Below are 16,652 nucleotides of genomic sequence, written 5' to 3' on the forward strand. Positions count from 1 at the left end.
GCTCTGGCGAGTGAAAACCTGCATTGCATCACTGTAGGAAGAGGACACTGGCACAGACATAGTCCACAAGGCCCTCTGATGTTCGGTCATTCCACTTCCTCTGGTAAAAGAAATATGATTGTAAAAGAAATATAATAGACACTGAAAGGCGAGTCGCCTTTAACATTTTACAGCTTTGGCGGCCATATTCTTTGACGTCATATTTGGACCTTTTGTGGTAACCCTATCTTGGTAAACTTTTAGTATGTTTTTCCCTACATGTAATACTACAAAAAAAACCAATATAACGCTTTCTTGGAATTTGTTCAGAGTAAAGAGTTTTTTTTCCCGTATTTTGATTGGACTACATTAAGAGCACTCCAATATGCAATATTAATATATCCTAACACCGCAATTCTGTATAAGAAAAATAGATCAGTATGGAAACTATATATAAATATAAGTATAGCTACAAATATAGATATGCATATAAAGTGCTCCGTGCATTTAAATATATTGTTTAAAACATATACAGTCATCTGAAAAAATTTGGGCACTCCTATTAATGTTACCCTTTTTTCTTTATAACAATTTGGGTTTTTGCAACAGCTATTTCAGTTTCATATATCTAATAACTGATGGACTCAGTAATATTTCTGGATTGAAATGAGGTTTATTGTACTAACAGAAAATGTGCAATCCGCATTTAAACAAAATTTGACCGGTGCAAAAGTATGCGCACCTCAACATAAAAGTGACATTAATATTTTGTAGATCCTCCTTTTGCAAAAATAACAGCCTCTAGTCGCTTCCTGTAGCTTTTAATGAGTTCCTGGATCCTGGATGAAGGTATATTTGACCATTCCTGTTTACAAAACAATTCCAGTTCAGTTAAGTTTGATGGTCGGCGAGCATGGACAGCACGCTTCAACTCATCCCACAGATGTTCAATGATATTCAGGTCTAGGGACTGGGATGGCCATTCCAGAACATTGTAATTGATCCTCTGCATGAATGCCTGAGTAGATTTGGAGCGGTGTTTTGGATCATTGTCTTGCTGAAATATCCATCCCCTGTGTAACTTCAACTTCGTCACTGATTCTTGCACATTATTGTCAGGAATCTGGTGATACTGAGTTGAATCCATGTGACCCTCAACTTTAACAAGATTCCCGGTGCCGGCATTGGCCACACAGCCTCAAAGGATGATGGAACCTCTTCTTTCGCATCACTCTCCCATACAGCTTCTCCTTGTGCAACGTGCGCTGTATTGTTGACCGATACACATTGACACCATCTGCAGCAAGGTGAAGCTGTAGGTCTTTGGAGGTGGTCTGTGGATTGTCCTTGACTGTTCTCACCATTCTTCTTCTCTGCCTTTCTGATATTTTTCTTGGCCTGCCACTTCTGGGCTTCATAAGAACTGTACCTGTGTTCTTCCATTTCCTTACTATGTTCCTCACAGTGGAAACTCACAGTTTAAATCTCTGAGACAACTTTTTGTACCTTCCCCTGAACAACTATGTTGAATAATCTTTGTTTTCAGATTATTTGAGAGTTGTTTTGAGGAGCCCATGATGCCACTCTTCATAGGAGTTTCAAATAGGAGAACAACTTGCAAGTGGCCACCTTAAATACCTTTTCTCATGATTGGATACTCCTGCCTATGAAGTTCAAAGCTCAATGAGGTTACAAAACCAATTTAGTGCTTTAGTAAGTCAGTAAAAAGTAGTTAGGAGGGTTCAAATCAATAAATTGATAAGGGTGCCCATACTTTTGCACCGGTCAAATTTTGTTTAAATGCGGATTGCACATTTTCTGTTAGTACAATAAACCTCATTTCAATCCAGAAATATTACTCAGACAATCAGTTATTAGATATATGAAACTGAAATAGCTGTTGCAAAAACCCAAATTGTTATAAAGAAAAAAGGTTAACATTAATAGGGGTTCCCAAACTTTTTCATATGACTGTACATAAAAAAAGCAAATATCACTAAGAACACTCTAATATACACCATCCACATTAATGTATCATGGCATCCCAATCCAATATTGTCCATATAATAAAAGTGCCCAGTATTATATCCAGATCACTACCCCCCGCAAACTAATTACTTAATAGCAAGGTGTGCCATTTACTCGCTACTCCCTATTTGAGGCAAAGAGCCCAGTCACTGTGGCCAAATAAACATAGGAGACATATGATAATACACAATACTTACTATAAAGTGCTCAGTCCACGTCCCAGGTCCAGGTCACTGCAGGGTACACACAGCAACGTTCTGTTCTCCATTGAATGTGCCAGCAGTATGGGATCGACGTGGGTCCCCCTAATTGAATTACAGCAGATCAGGATTAGAACTGGCATCAACCCCACAAATATTACCCCCGTTTGCCACTGCACCAGGGCAATGGAAGAGCTGGGTCAAGAACCAGAATTGGCGCATCTAATGGATGCGCCACTTTTGGGGTGGCTGTGGGCTGCTATTGTTAGGCTGGAAAGGGCCAAATAACCTGCCCCACTGTAATGCTGCCACCAGGGGGAGCCAGAGCTCTGCAGCAGACGACACTACACAGAGCAATGAGAACCAGGAAGTGAATTCACAGCGTTCTCATACACTACCTCAAAGCACAGCTGAGAAGCAGAGCTGCAGAGCATGCAAGGAATTGTCAGGCAGGCTGGGTCAAACACCGTACGGGCAGAAGCAGGACCGGAGGAACGAGCAAAAGCGAAGTCAAAGTCAGGCCAAGGTCAGTACCGGAGGAAGCAACCGAGTGGGGAAATAGGAGAGGGGACAGAGGACAGGAGGGACGACCAGGGGACAGAACACAGACAAGGGCACGGGGGCACAGGAACAGACAGATCAGGATATCACTCACAGGACCAGCAATCACAGGCAAAGCAGAGCTAAGCTTATAGCCGGCGCTGGTTCACTGGAAGTGTCAGCTTTTAAAGCATCCAGGGGCCGGAAGTGAGGCCCGAGAGAAGGCTCCGCCCCCTAGCCATGTGGATAGGGAGGCGAATCATGACACCCTCCCACCCTAATAATATAATATACCTAGTTTTCTGTCGTACCTTGGCTGATTTTAGTAAAATGGGGGGGATCCCATGTCATCATTTTTATATATAGATGTATATGTATATATATATATATATACCCATCTCTTCCAACAAGCCTACAACCTACAATAACCCTCAGTCCAGTACACCACTGCGCAACCAGCTCTGTCCTTACCTATTGTACCATCACCCATTCCCTATAGACTGTGAGCCCTCGCGGGCAGGGTCCTCTCTCCTCCTATACCACTCTGTTATGTACTGTTAATAATTGTTGTATGTATACCCTCTTTCACTGTAAAGCGCCATGGAATGAATGGCGCTATAAAAATAAATAATAATAATAATAAATAATATTAATTTATAATAATTATATTATATATATATATATATATATATAAAGAAGAATAAGCGTGGGATCCCCTTTATTTTTGATAAGTAGCTAAGGTACAGCAAACAGCTGATGGTTGCATCCCGCAGCTGCTGCTGTTCCTGTGCTGTGTGTTTCTTTATATCCCTCTATCTATTTTAGCTATCTCTTTTTATATATCTATAATATTTCAGGCTTTGCACATCTTTTACACATTAAAAAAACATTAATTTCAGTATCATGTGTTGTTTGCTGGTACAAGTCACACGGATGTCACACGGATGACCATACCGGTACGTGTGGCTTGTACCTGTTTACACTCGAACGTCTGAAAGAGGCCTATAAGTGAGGAAATAAATATAGGAACAACAGAAGGAAAGTGAGATCCAGCACCATGACAACCAGCACTGCAGAGCAGCACACGCTGAGCCTCCTGGACATGTGACCCCTGACTCCTCCCACACATGTGACTGATCACATGATGGTGACATCACGGCAGGTCCTGTAAGCACAGAGCAGCGTCTTCTCCAGTGTGCGGCTCTGCAGGTGGCGGAGGTGAGTGCAGATTCCCCGTCCAGGGACTGTTTATCTCTTCACAGCTATTTCCTATAACCCGGCGTTTATTTATGTTTGTTTGTTTTTTTATTGTTGTTTTCCAAGAGCCGGAACTTTATTACTTTTCTGTCGTTGTAGCAGTATGAGAGCGGGTGTTATGTTTTTGTTGCGGGGCTTGTGTTATTGATTGGCGCCATTTTTAGGTGCAGATAACTTTTATTTTGAGGAAAAATCGCTCAATAATTCCATTGTTCAATTTTTGACCCTGTCATCGCGATTAAACCTGTTAGGCTACATTCACATGATTGTTCCGTTTTTGCGGTCCGCAAAACATGGTCCATTTTTTCACGGATGCATCCGTGTGACTGCCGTTACATTCTGTATACGGACTGTGTGTCATCTGTGTGCCTTCCGTTTTTTTTGCGGACCGCAAAACACGGAAGCAGCTAGATACATAAATAGATATAGATAGATACATGGATAGATAGGGAGAGGGATAAATAGATCAATGAATGAATGGAGGGATAGATAAATAATACATGAGAAAGACATATATAATGTCCTACTCCCCAGCATTTTGTAATCTTGCACCCTTTAGTGCCTTTCATGTGGCACTAAAGGGTGCCTAGCCTTGTATTTAGCCAATAAATAATTAAAAAAACCCGACGTGGGGTCCCCCCTATTTTTTGTAGCCAGCTCGGGTAAAGCAGGCAGCGGCAGCCTGCAGACCACAGCTGGCAGCTTCACCTTGGCTGGTAATCCAAAACAGAGGGTACCCCACGCTGTTATTTTAAATGAAATAAATAATTTAAAACAAAAAACGTTCGGTTCCCCCCAAATTGGATCACCAGACAAGGTAAAGCGGACAGCTGTGGTCTGGTGTTCTCAGACTAGGGAGGTCCGCAGTTCTTGGACTCTCCCCAGCCTAAGAATAGCAGGCCACAGCCGCCTCAGAAGTGGCGCAGCCATTAGATGTGCCAATCCTGTAGTTTTTCCCCAGCTCATCCCAATGCTCTGGTGCGGTGGCAAACGGAGTATTATATGGGGTTGATACCAGATGTGTAATGTCACCTGGCATCAAGCCCTGCTGTTAGTGAGGTCACGGCATCTATCAGATACCCAACATAACAAACTCAGTCAGTAATTTAAAAAAAATAGACGACAAACAAATTTTATATTTGAAAAAACACTCCCCAAACATTCCCTCTTTCACCAATTTTTTCCCCTCACCCATGACAGCACTACGTGAGAGAGGGATCTGCCCAGCGAGGACAGGAAACCATTCTGAATAAAAGGGAGGTACCTCTCCCCTTCGTCAGTTGGTTTCCTGTCCTTGATGGGGGACCCCCGATCTGAAAACCGGCGGTGAAGAGAAGAAAAGTCACCTACTTACCCAGCCCCGTCCGCTGTCTGGAAGAACAGGGTGAGTCCTGTATCACCGTTCTTCGAGGCTGGAAGCGCCATCTACCTGCCCTTGGGGGTCCTGGTGTCCGTGCGGGGGCGTGCGGCAGGAGCCGTCGTGGGATCCCGGTCCGCCGCTCCTTCCTCCCCGCCCTGCGCTCCATGCTGCCTCTGACTTCCGGGTGTGCGGCCGCGCGGCAGGCACGCTGGGAGATGGAGGCGGGGCCTTGCGTGACGTCACCGGCTAAAGATGGCGGCGCCCATGCAACGCTGCGGGGCATGCGACCTGACATTCAGGGCTGTGGGTGCTCCTGTCCAGGCACCGTGGGGAGCGTGGGGGAACGGGGAGGAGCCTCTCCTGGGACCGGAAGGCGGAGGATTGCGTTTAAAAAGACACTTCTTGCTCTGAGTGATGGTGCCTGTGCTCTGCCATGGATACTGATGAGCAGCAGCACTCTTTCTGTACGTCGTCAGCAGAGCTGAAAACCTGATGACCACTCTAGTGACACCGGCCGGATGGGCCGTGGCAGCCATGACAGCAGATCCTCTCGTGACTCTGCAGCTCCTGTGAGACCTGTGGATGTTCCAAAACAGCCTTCAAAACCGGTACCCTTGATTCCTATGGTGGTGAGTGATCTTCGTGAATGTCACCTTACTCATAGTTCCCTTGTGGGTTTTTTTTTTCTCCCCTGCTTTGTCTGCCCTTCTTAGGCCCCTAAAAAAAATCGATGTCCAAAAAGAAGCATAAGGAGTGCCCCCTATGCAGAGAACCCCTCTTGGAGGAGTGACATAAGAGGTTGTGTCAGGCGTGCATTCGTCGCACAATTGCGGAGGAATCTCCGGGACTCTCAGTGGACGTCCGTTCGGTTATCTGCTCAGAGGTACAAGATTCCATGAAGGCTTTCTTAAAGAAGAAAAAATCAAAACCAGTTGACTCTGCCCCTTCCTCATCTTCCTCTGGTACAGCCTCGAACTCAGACTCCTCGTCCTCAGATAGTGATGTAGGAGGCAGACCGTGCTTCTCCATTGATGATATAGGGACACTAGTCAAATCGGTCAGGGCAACTATGGGGTTGACAGAGGAGAAATCCTCTAGATCCCTGGAGGATGTTATGTTTGGAGGACTGGAAGAAAGGAAGAAGCGTACATTTCCGGTCAACAACAAAATTGAGGCGCTTATTCAAAAAGAGTGGAAGCATCCAGACAAAGCAGGTTCTCTCCCCTCCTCCTCCAAGCAAAAATATCCCTTTGACGAGGACAAAACGGCCGTATGGGATAAGGCGCCTCGAATCGATGCTGCCGTTGCGAAGTCCTCTCGACGAGGAGGCATCCCCTTGGAAGACTCGGGAACATTGAAAGATCCCCTGGATAAAAAAGCAGATGTCGTTCTTAAGCACTTATGGGAAACATCTGCAGGGATCTTGAGGCCGGCTATCGCAAATACCTGCACAGCTCGTTCCCTAATGATCTGGCTATAACAGGTTGAGGATCAGTTGCGGGATAACACCTCCCGTGAAAAGATTCTATCTAAATTTCCACTTCTCCAGGGGGCAGCAGCCTTTCTGGCGGATTCCTCAGCGGATTTTATCAGACTAGGGGCTCGTTCTGCTGGACTGTCCAATCAAGCCAGACGGGCATTGTGGCTGAAGGGCTGTCCGGGAGATCTGCAGTCCAAACACAAAATGTGTACGGTGCCCTGTGACGGTCACCTGCTTTTTGGGAAACAGCTGGAGGACGCATTGGACAAGGCGTCAGATAGCAAGAAGTCCTTCCCGAGGTTCCACTCTGGTTCATCTCGTTCCTTTCAGAGGCAGAGGTTCTCCAAAGGCAGGCCCCCGGATAATCGGCGGTGGGAGCGCAGACCCAAGCGGGACTCCGGGTTCATGTTCGGGGGTGCCTCAGCCTCCTCGAAGAAATCTGCCCAGTGACGCCAGGCTACCGGTCGGAGGACGCCTTTCTCACTTTCTGGAGCAGTGGGAAAGCATTTCCTCCAACGCCTACGTTCGATCCATTATCACAGACGGTCTCCAGTTCCAATTTCTCCTTCAGCCACCACAGCATTTCGTCATCACTCCTCTTCGGAGGTCACAGTCGGAGCAACAAGCTCTGGAATCAGAAGTCCTGCTGTTGATTGGGAAGGCAATCCTGTGCGAGGTACCCATTGCGGAAAGGAGAAGGGGGTTCTATTCCCCCCTCTTTCTCATAGGAAAACCGGACGGTTCCTTACGAACGATAATAAACCTCAGATATCTCAACCGGTTTTTACTGTATTTCCCGTTCAAGATGGAGTCTATTCAGTCGGCAATAAAGCTACTGTTTCGCGACTGTTATATGGCTGTAATAGACTTAAAAGATGCCTATTACCATGTCCCTATACATCCACATTTTCAACGGTTTCTACGAGTGGCTGTTTCCATCAACAACCGAATCGTTCATTTTCAGTTCCGAGCCCTCCCCTTCGGGCTGTCTGTAGCCCCCAGGATTTTTACGAAAATAGTGGCAGAGATGTCGGCTAATTTACGGATACAGAATGTTCTGCTGGTCCCTTACCTGGACGACTTCCTGGTGATTGGGAACTCCAAGCAGCGATGTGCGGCACATCTCCGGTACCTTCAAATGACTCTGCACAACTTGGGTTGGATGGTGAATTACGAAAAGTCCCGGTTGGACCCAGTCAGGATTCAATCATTCCTCGGTCTCACTCTCAACTCAGAGTGTCAGCGGTGCCTTTTACCGGCGGACAAGATTCGGAAGGTTTCAGGCCTGGCCCTGCGGGTGATCCACCATCCCAGGATGTCTCTGAGGAAGGCTATGTCCTTGCTGGGTACTCTGACATCTTGCTTCCCGGCGGTTCCGTGGAGTAAGGTCCACTCCAGGGCTCTCCAATGGCAGGTTCTGTATGCCCAGAAAACATTAAATGATTGTTTGGAAGGGATCGTCACCCTATCCTGGGCCGTCAGAGGCTCTCTCCTCTGGTGGACATCCGTGGACCACTTGTCTGTGGGTGTTCCCTGGCTCCCTCGGGACCGGAGGGTAGTCACTACCAATGCCAGCCAGTCCGGCTGGGGAGCTCACCTTCACGAGCACATTTCTCAGGAATGGTGGTCACCACGGGAAGCGGCACAACCCTCGAATCTCCGAGAACTGTGGGCAGTGGAGCGTGCCCTACAAGCCTTTCTTCCTCACCTTCAGGGGCGGCATGTTCTGGTCATGTCGGACAACCAGTCCACAGTCTCCTATGTCAACCATCAAGGGGGCACGAGATCCCCCATCCCTCATGCAGGTGTCTTACAGGCTATTTCTCTGGGCAGAGCAACATCTTCTCTCCCTCTCAGCTCTCCACATCAGGGGTCGTTTCAATGTCACGGCAGATTACCTCAGCCGCCATCACCTGCAGCAGGGAGAATGGTCCTTGAATCCTCGGGTCTTTCGGCAGATAGTGACTCTCTGGGGCATGCCACAGATAGACCACTTTGCCACCAGACTGAACAGGCAGGTATTGCAGTTCTGTTCGCTAAGCCCATCGGACCAGCCCTTCACCGTAGACGCGCTACAGGTTCCATGGACCTTCAGACTAGCTTATGCGTTTCCTCCAATAGTCATGCTGCCGACCGTTCTGCAAAAAATCAGGGAGGACCGGGCGAGGGTACTTCTTATCGCCCCCTTCTGGCCAAAAAGGCCGTGGTTTTCTCTCCTGAGGGCGATGTCGGTCACGGATCCCTGGGTTCTGCCGGAGGTTCCGGACCTATTAGTGCAGGGACCAGTATTCCACGCACAAGCGAAGGGGTTCCATTTAACTGCTTGGAATTTGAGAGGTCACTGTTGAGGAGCAAAGGTTTTTCCCCTGACCTTATTTCTACATTGTTGAAAAGTCGTACACCAGTTACCACCAGAATATATGGGAGAGTGTGGCAAAAATTCCTGCACTTCTCTAACCGTTCCCTGAGTCCGGAAGCCCCTATTGAGTGCATTTTGGAATTCCTACAAAAGGGGTTTGATCTGGGGTTAGCTGTGAACACTCTCAAGGTTCAGGTCTCTGCCTTAGGGGCCCTGTACAATTGTAACCTGGCGGCCAACATGTGGATTAAGCGGTTTATTATGGCTAGTGGTAGGGCTAAGCCAGTGGTCATACCGAAGGTTCCTCCCTGGGACCTTAACTTAGTATTGGATGCCCTCACGGGACCCCCCTTTGAGCCCCTGATAGATCTTTCCCTGAAGTTGCTTACTCTAAAAATTGCTAGTCGCATTAACCACGGCACGGCGGATCAGTGATTTACAGGCCCTATCTGTTGTGCAGCCTTACACTCAGGTCCTTGAGGATAGAGTCATCTTGCGGCCAGACCCGGCGTACCTCCCAAAAGTTACATCCCATTTTCATAGAACGCAAGAGATAGTCCTGCCCTCCTTCTGCAGCCATCCCACTAATGCAGGGGAACGTAGATTTCACACCCTAGATGTGCGCAGGGCCCTCCTACACTATATTTCAGTGACGCGGGCAGTAAGGAAGACGCAGTCATTATTCATCTCCTTTCAGGGTAGTACAAAGGGTCAGGGGGTGTCAAAGGGTACTATTGCTAGGTGGATTAGGGAGGCCATTACTTTAGCCTACTCCCCCAGTGGTGCGCCTGGTCCGGAGAACATTCGGGCCCATTCCACCAGAGCAGTGCCTACCTCCTGGGCTGAACGTGCACAGGTATCTATTGAGCAAATTTGTAGGGCCGCTACCTGGTCCTCACAGTCTACTTTTTTCTGGCACTATCGGTTGGACCTATCCTCCTCGGCTGCTCTTTCGTTTGGTAGACGGGTGCTTGAGGCGGTGGTCCCTCCCTAATTATGTTTCTCTGGAAATCTCTCACGTGGTGCTGTCATGGGTGAGGGGAAAACACCACGGTTACTTACCAGTAGCCGTTTTTTCCAAAACCCATGACAGCACCCATATAATCCCTCCATTTCTCATCCTTGGTGTGCACTTCTGGGTGTGCTTGTGTGTGTTTAGTGGTGATGGAGTAAGTTCTAACGATTGTTGGAGGTCCTCTCATTCTCGGTAATCAACTGACAAAGGGGAGAGGTACCGCCATTTTATTCAGAATAGTTTCCTGTCCTCGCTGGGCGGATCCCTCTCTCATGTGGTGCTGTCATGGGTTCTAGAAAAACTGGCTACCGGTAAGTAACCGTGGTGTATTGGAAAGAAAAAAACAAATCTGGGTCCAGCTTAATCCAATAAGGGGGTTCCACGATGATCAATACTCACTGTCCCAGTCAATGAAGAACAGAACGTTCCCCATTGGCTGGGAGAGCAGTGCAGTAACCTGAGCTAACATCATGAGGTCAGCCCAGGTCACTGCAGAGAACGACCAGCTCTGACTTCAGGAGGTTAGCTAGGTACATTACCTGCGGTAATGGAAACCGCTGCACTTCTGATATCAGCGCTGGTCACTATCTTCTATGCCTGCCGCGTTCTCAGATCACCTCTCGCGAGCGACCCGTGACGTCACCACTAATCACAGTCGCGGGCTGCCCACGAGAGGTGATTTGACGAGCGCTGATGTCAGGAGAGCAGGACTTCATCACCGCAGGTAATGAACTTTACTAACTTCCTGACGGCTGCTCCCACTGCAGTGCGGGCATCTACTGACACACTGCAGTGCGGGCATCTGCTGACACACTGCAGTGCGGGCATCTGCTGACACACTGCAGTGCGGGCATCTGCTGACACACTGCAGTGCGGGCATCTGCTGACACACTGCAGTGCGGGCATCTGCTGACACACTGCAGTGCGGGCATCTGCTGACACACTGCAGTGCGGGCATCTGCTGACACACTGCAGTGCTGGCATCTGCTGACACACTGCAGTGCGGGCATCTGACACACTGCAGTGCGGGCATCTGCTGACACACTGCAGTGCGGGCAGCCACAGGGCTGGCAGGGGAGTGGGACACAGACTGCACAGGCACCCGACCAAAGTCACACGGAAGTGCTTCTGGGAATTTTGCGGGCCCATTGACTTGTATTGAGTCACGGTCCGTTATTACGGAACAAAATAGGACATGTTCCATATTAATGGAACAGTCACATGACATCCAAAAATTTTTTTTAGGATCGGATGCTCACGGAAGTGTAATGCGGGCGTCACACGAGACGAGCTATCGTGCAATGCATCGTCGGGGTCACGGTTTTCGTGACGCACATCCGGCATTGTTTGCGACGTTGTTTCGTGTGACACCTCCGAGCGACGCTGAATCGGTCACAAATTGTGAGTTGTGTACACGTCGCTTATTTTTAAAAAATCGTTTATTTTTCATGGCGCCGGTTGTTCATCGCTCCGTGTGACACGCCGGGAACGATGAACACCGCTTACCTGTATCCCGCGGCACCCGCCGGTTATGCGGAAGGAAGGAGGTGGGCGGGATGTTTACGTCCCGCTCATCTCCGCACCTCCGCTTCTATTGGTCGGCGGTTGTGTGACGTCGCTGTGACGCCGAACGTCCCTCCCCCTTCAGGAAGAGGATATTCGCCGCCCACAGCGAGGTCGCTCAGCAGGTAAGTACGTGTGACGGGGTAAACGACTTTGTGTGACGCGGGCAGCAATTTGCCCGTGACGCACAAACGACGGGGGCGGGTACGATCGCTCGTGCGTGATATCGTGCACGATAGATCGTACCGTGTGACGCCCGCATTACCGTGTGCCATCCGATCCTACACAAAAGACATTGAAAAGATGGACCTGTCTGTGGGTCTGCAAATAAACAGGAACTGACCAGGACAAACGGAACGGTCATGTGAATGAGCCCTTAAAGTAAAGGTGCGGCCATATTGGGGCTGTTATACTGATGGAATAGACACCGGTTGTGCTGAAATCTGCAACCTGGTTGTTGTTTATTTCGGTATAGAAGTTTTTGTGCAATATCCTTTTCCTCCAATGTGGCGGGGCTGTGGGTAGAGTCTTCAGCTCTGCCGCGGCCCCTCCGCATTTGTACGAGCCAATTTGTTTTACAAAATTTTTCTCAAGAACCGTCCATAGCAAAGACTGAGCTTATATATATTAATTTCTGGGCAAGCTTCAGCAGAATGGCACTGCAGAGAGCGCATGCACACACTCGCATAGAACAGTCTTCAGAAAATTGGCGCCGCAGGCGGTGTATATGCACAATGACATCCAATTGTCTTTAGCATAATGGCGCCATGGTCAGTGTATATGCACAGTGACATCTGATGGTCTTCATCAAAATGACACCGGTGGAGGTGCATGTGCAGATTGAGTTCTTGGGTCTTCATTAAGCTGAAGTCTTAATCTGCGCATGCGCCACATGCAGCGCCGTTTTGCTGAAAAACGCTGGGAGATTAAATGCTGCCCTTCTTGTGGGTGGTGCTAGTGTTAAATTTAAATAAGAGGCTTGTACAAATGTTGAGAGGCCACAGCAGAGCCGAAGACCCCACCCAAGGTCCTGACCCACAGTCCCGCCCCGATGCACAAAAAGGATTTTTTACTTTACACGTCTATCATGAATTAAGCAAGAACCAGTCTGCAGATTTCTGCACAAGTATCTCTTAAATCAATATAACAGCCCAAATATGGCCACACCTTTTACTTTAACATGTTAAGGCACCACTCCAGCATTTTTTTTTCTGTTTGTTTTTTGTTTGTTTTTTTTTATAACTCTGGAGGGGCGCTTTAAGGACAGTTTGACACATCCATGCAAAAAACACACATTTCCCTCTTATCATCTTTTACCCATACATGAACTTTGTATCTTTATGGGTACAGACAGTGGTGTAACTAGAGGTAGATTGGCCCTGGTGCAAAATTTGAACCTGCGCCCCCCCCCCCCTTTTATGTTGGTCAGATGTGTGTGTGTGTGTATATATATATATATATATATATATATATATATATATATATATATATATATATATATATATATATACATACATACATTTAGTGTTCTAAATCCTATAAAGACATGCGAGTTTCACCCCCATTATGTAGTAATGTCCCTCTCCTGGTATATATGTCCTTATCCTGGTAAATATGTGTTCGTTCTGTCTAATGCAAAAAACAACATTGTACTCACCTTGTCTGGCTCCCACAGCACACAACATCCTCCTGTTTAGGCAGCGCACGGTGACCAACAGCTTTCATCAGTTTCGGTGCCATTTCAACGAATGATGTCAATGCCATGTCCCGCCCTCAGTCACTGGACGCTAATGAAAGCTTGCGGTTTCTGTTTGGCCAGCAGCGTGTATCGCAATGTCAAGGTATAAATTTAGGTGAAGATAGCTAATGGTATCTTCGTTCAGGATATCCAGAGTCCGGTGCCGAATTAGCTGTATGTACAGATATTAATGAATCAGACAAGGATCACACAAAACGTGTTCACTGTATGAGTCAATGTCATAGACTGAACTCTTATATTAGAAAAAACTCAATTATACAGAATGCAGCATTGACCTTGAATCAATAGGGAGTAGGGAGTATATTACTCCCCAGTTTTTCCCAGTATGCTGTAAAATACATCTGTTCAATAATTATACATTCTTTCTATGTGAAACTACTGATAAGACTTTTGCTCATTATTATGAAGACTTTCATTGTTTGTATATCTGTTCACTCATCCTTTATGACTATACAGCTTAGAATCATATTATGGGTCTGCGCGATTGCTATATAGACACACAGATAATTATGTAACTACATCTACATTTTGATTATTTACATACACAGATATTCTTATTACGTTTGAACAAACAATTTATAGCTTAGGCTACCTTCATAGCAATACAGGGACCCGACGGGTCTTTGCACTGCGATGCCTTTCAGCTGGATGTGCAGACGTGGGCTCATCCAGCTGAAGAAGGGGGTGGAGCCGGTGGGCCCCCGGGCCCGGTCACAGTTGCGATCCCTGCGAACGCGATCGTTCCACCCCAGGGTACAGATATCGGATGGTGACTGGTTCATGTAGGTTAGTTGAATGCCCCTATTTATTGTAGCGATGGCTAAACCATACATGATGAGCACCTTTTTTTACGTTTTGTGTTCCCTCTATTTCCTCTTAGATTGTAAGCTTGCAATAATGACCCTCAATCCTTTTCGTATGCGTTGAATTATGTGTTACTCTATAATATACGATGGGAGCAGATGGGTTATATTTAAATGGCGGCTCCTAGAAACAAATGTTGGCTGTTAAATACAGCCGTCATCTGCCACGTGTGGAAGGAGCTCACGTGAGGACTCCTTCCCAGGATGTGAATAACATGTTTCCCCTTGTTATCCTTAGTAATTGTATTTTTTCAATGGGATTTTGGATGATTTTACTCTCTCATCTTCTTTCCTTTCAGATTCCAACAAGCTAGTATCCTCTCAGTGAGGATCTTCTTGATAACATAATTTTCCTGATTGACCCATCAAGGATGAATAAGGACAGAGACAAGATGGTGGAGAGGTTAATAAACCTCACCCTGGAGATCCTCTTCCGGATTACTGGAGAGGTGAGAGGTTCTGGTGACGTCACATTTCATCATTATCTATGGTAATAAGAGATGGACATTCAGTGGTGCCTGAAAGTTTGTGAACCCTTCAGAATTTGCCATATCTCTACATAAATTTGACCTTAAACTATAGTACACTTTCACATTTTCTTTCTCTAGACATGTTTCTCATATGAACCACAATTCTCTATTTTAGGCCTCTTTCACACGTCCGTGCAAAACACAAATAGTTTGCACGGTCCATGCTGTAGGTGCATATGTATGTGCATGTGTCTTTGTGTGTGTTTTCCGTATGCTATCCGTGTGACATCCGTATAGCACACGGACAGCATGAGCTGGTATACTTACCTGTCTCCAGCGCTGCTGTTACTTCTGGGCTCGCGGTGAGTAGAGTGAATATGCATGAGCATAATGAGCGAGCCCGGAAGCAACAGCAGAGACAGCAGCGCCAGATACAGGGAAGTCTAAAAAAAAATGTATTCTTATGTGACACGTGTTTTCTCTGGGATGGGTCACACTGAAGTCACATGGATAACAACAGTGTGACACCTGAGCTGCTGGACAAAAACAGACATGTTGCCATGTGGAGCACGTGTGTGCTCCACACGGACACATGGTCCTTGTGAAAACACGGACATGTGCGCAGAACCATTGATTTTAATAAATCTACGTGTGTCCGTGTCTCTGGTACTAGTGAAAACGCACACCACACGTACCGGAATCAAGGACATGTGAAAGAGGCCATATGCGGGTGTCACACGGTACGATCTATCGTGCGATCGCACGAGCAATCGTACCCGCCTCCGTCGTTTATGTGTCGCGGGCGGGGAGGAGGGTGTCGGCACACTACGCTCACCCCTTCTGCTCGGGTCCGGCAGCTGCTCAGTGGTGGCTCGAGCTGTGGGCCGGATCCCGGGGTTTCTCGAGCGACACTCCTCGCCCGTGAGTGAAAAGGGGTGTTTATGGTTGGGTGTGGGGATTGTTATAGTTCGTGACGCCACCCACGGTTGTGGTGATTTCACCACCGCTGCTCAATGTGGGGATCCCGGGGATGGTGATGTGGAGCAGCCAGTTGTTGTGTTGCCCCTCCGTGGGTAGGGGTTGGTGATCCCGGGGCCCAGTGGGGTGCAGGGGCGCAGGGGCAGCGCTGTGCCTTGCGGCACTGAGGTACTCACTCAGCCAGTAAACACGACACAGTTCTCGGTAAACAAACGGCTGGTTGGACGGGTCCCTCGGACGGTTCACGGTGCTGCGGTTCCCTGCAGTTAGCGGTGACGGTCTCTTCCCTGCACCTTTGAAATGTCTGTTTGGTAGCGGTGGATTCCCACCGGTTACCCGCTCCCCGACTGCAATCTGTGCCGGAGGAGCTCCACACTTTGCCCGCAGGCGCCGGCCCTGGGAAACTGGTGCCTTGGCGGTGGCGGTGTTTCCCCGTTGTGGTTGGACCTTTGCCGTCAATCAGGACTTGCTTGTTGCGGGATCTACGTCCCCTTCACTAACGGATTTAGCAATTTACAGCGACTCCAAGCCTTGCTGGGATCCGAGAAGCCCCTGCTCTGGTGCTGACTGCCCTTTGTATACTGCTCCAGACCCCCCGGATACACACAGCCTCCGTGGTCCTTCCAGCAACCTCCAGACAGTCCCACTGCAGATCTTCACCACTGTCTGCTGACCTTGCTGACTCCGTCTGGGCACACAGCCACAGACCAACTTCAGGCTTTCTGTCACTTTCACTGCTGTTTCACTCTAGCTCCCTCCTGAGCTACACTCTGTTCACCTCCTACTCCTTTCTACTCCCTC

At 47.9% G+C, this 16,652-nt stretch overlaps 1 protein-coding gene across 1 annotated transcript in view; it reads left to right on the plus strand.

Annotated features, from left to right (window-relative positions):
* Positions 1-16,652, plus strand: part of LOC142312567 (uncharacterized) — a 79,952-nt gene that overhangs the window by 49,472 nt on the left and 13,828 nt on the right. The window contains exons 14-16 of the mRNA XM_075351559.1: positions 7,416-7,520; positions 7,650-8,029; positions 14,729-14,852. Of these exons, the coding sequence (XP_075207674.1) occupies positions 7,416-7,520; positions 7,650-8,029; positions 14,729-14,852 (609 nt within the window). The remainder of the gene's footprint in view (positions 1-7,415; positions 7,521-7,649; positions 8,030-14,728; positions 14,853-16,652) is intronic.

This window comes from Anomaloglossus baeobatrachus, chromosome 5 (genome assembly GCF_048569485.1).
Source record: "Anomaloglossus baeobatrachus isolate aAnoBae1 chromosome 5, aAnoBae1.hap1, whole genome shotgun sequence".
Taxonomy (NCBI): domain Eukaryota; kingdom Metazoa; phylum Chordata; class Amphibia; order Anura; family Aromobatidae; genus Anomaloglossus; species Anomaloglossus baeobatrachus.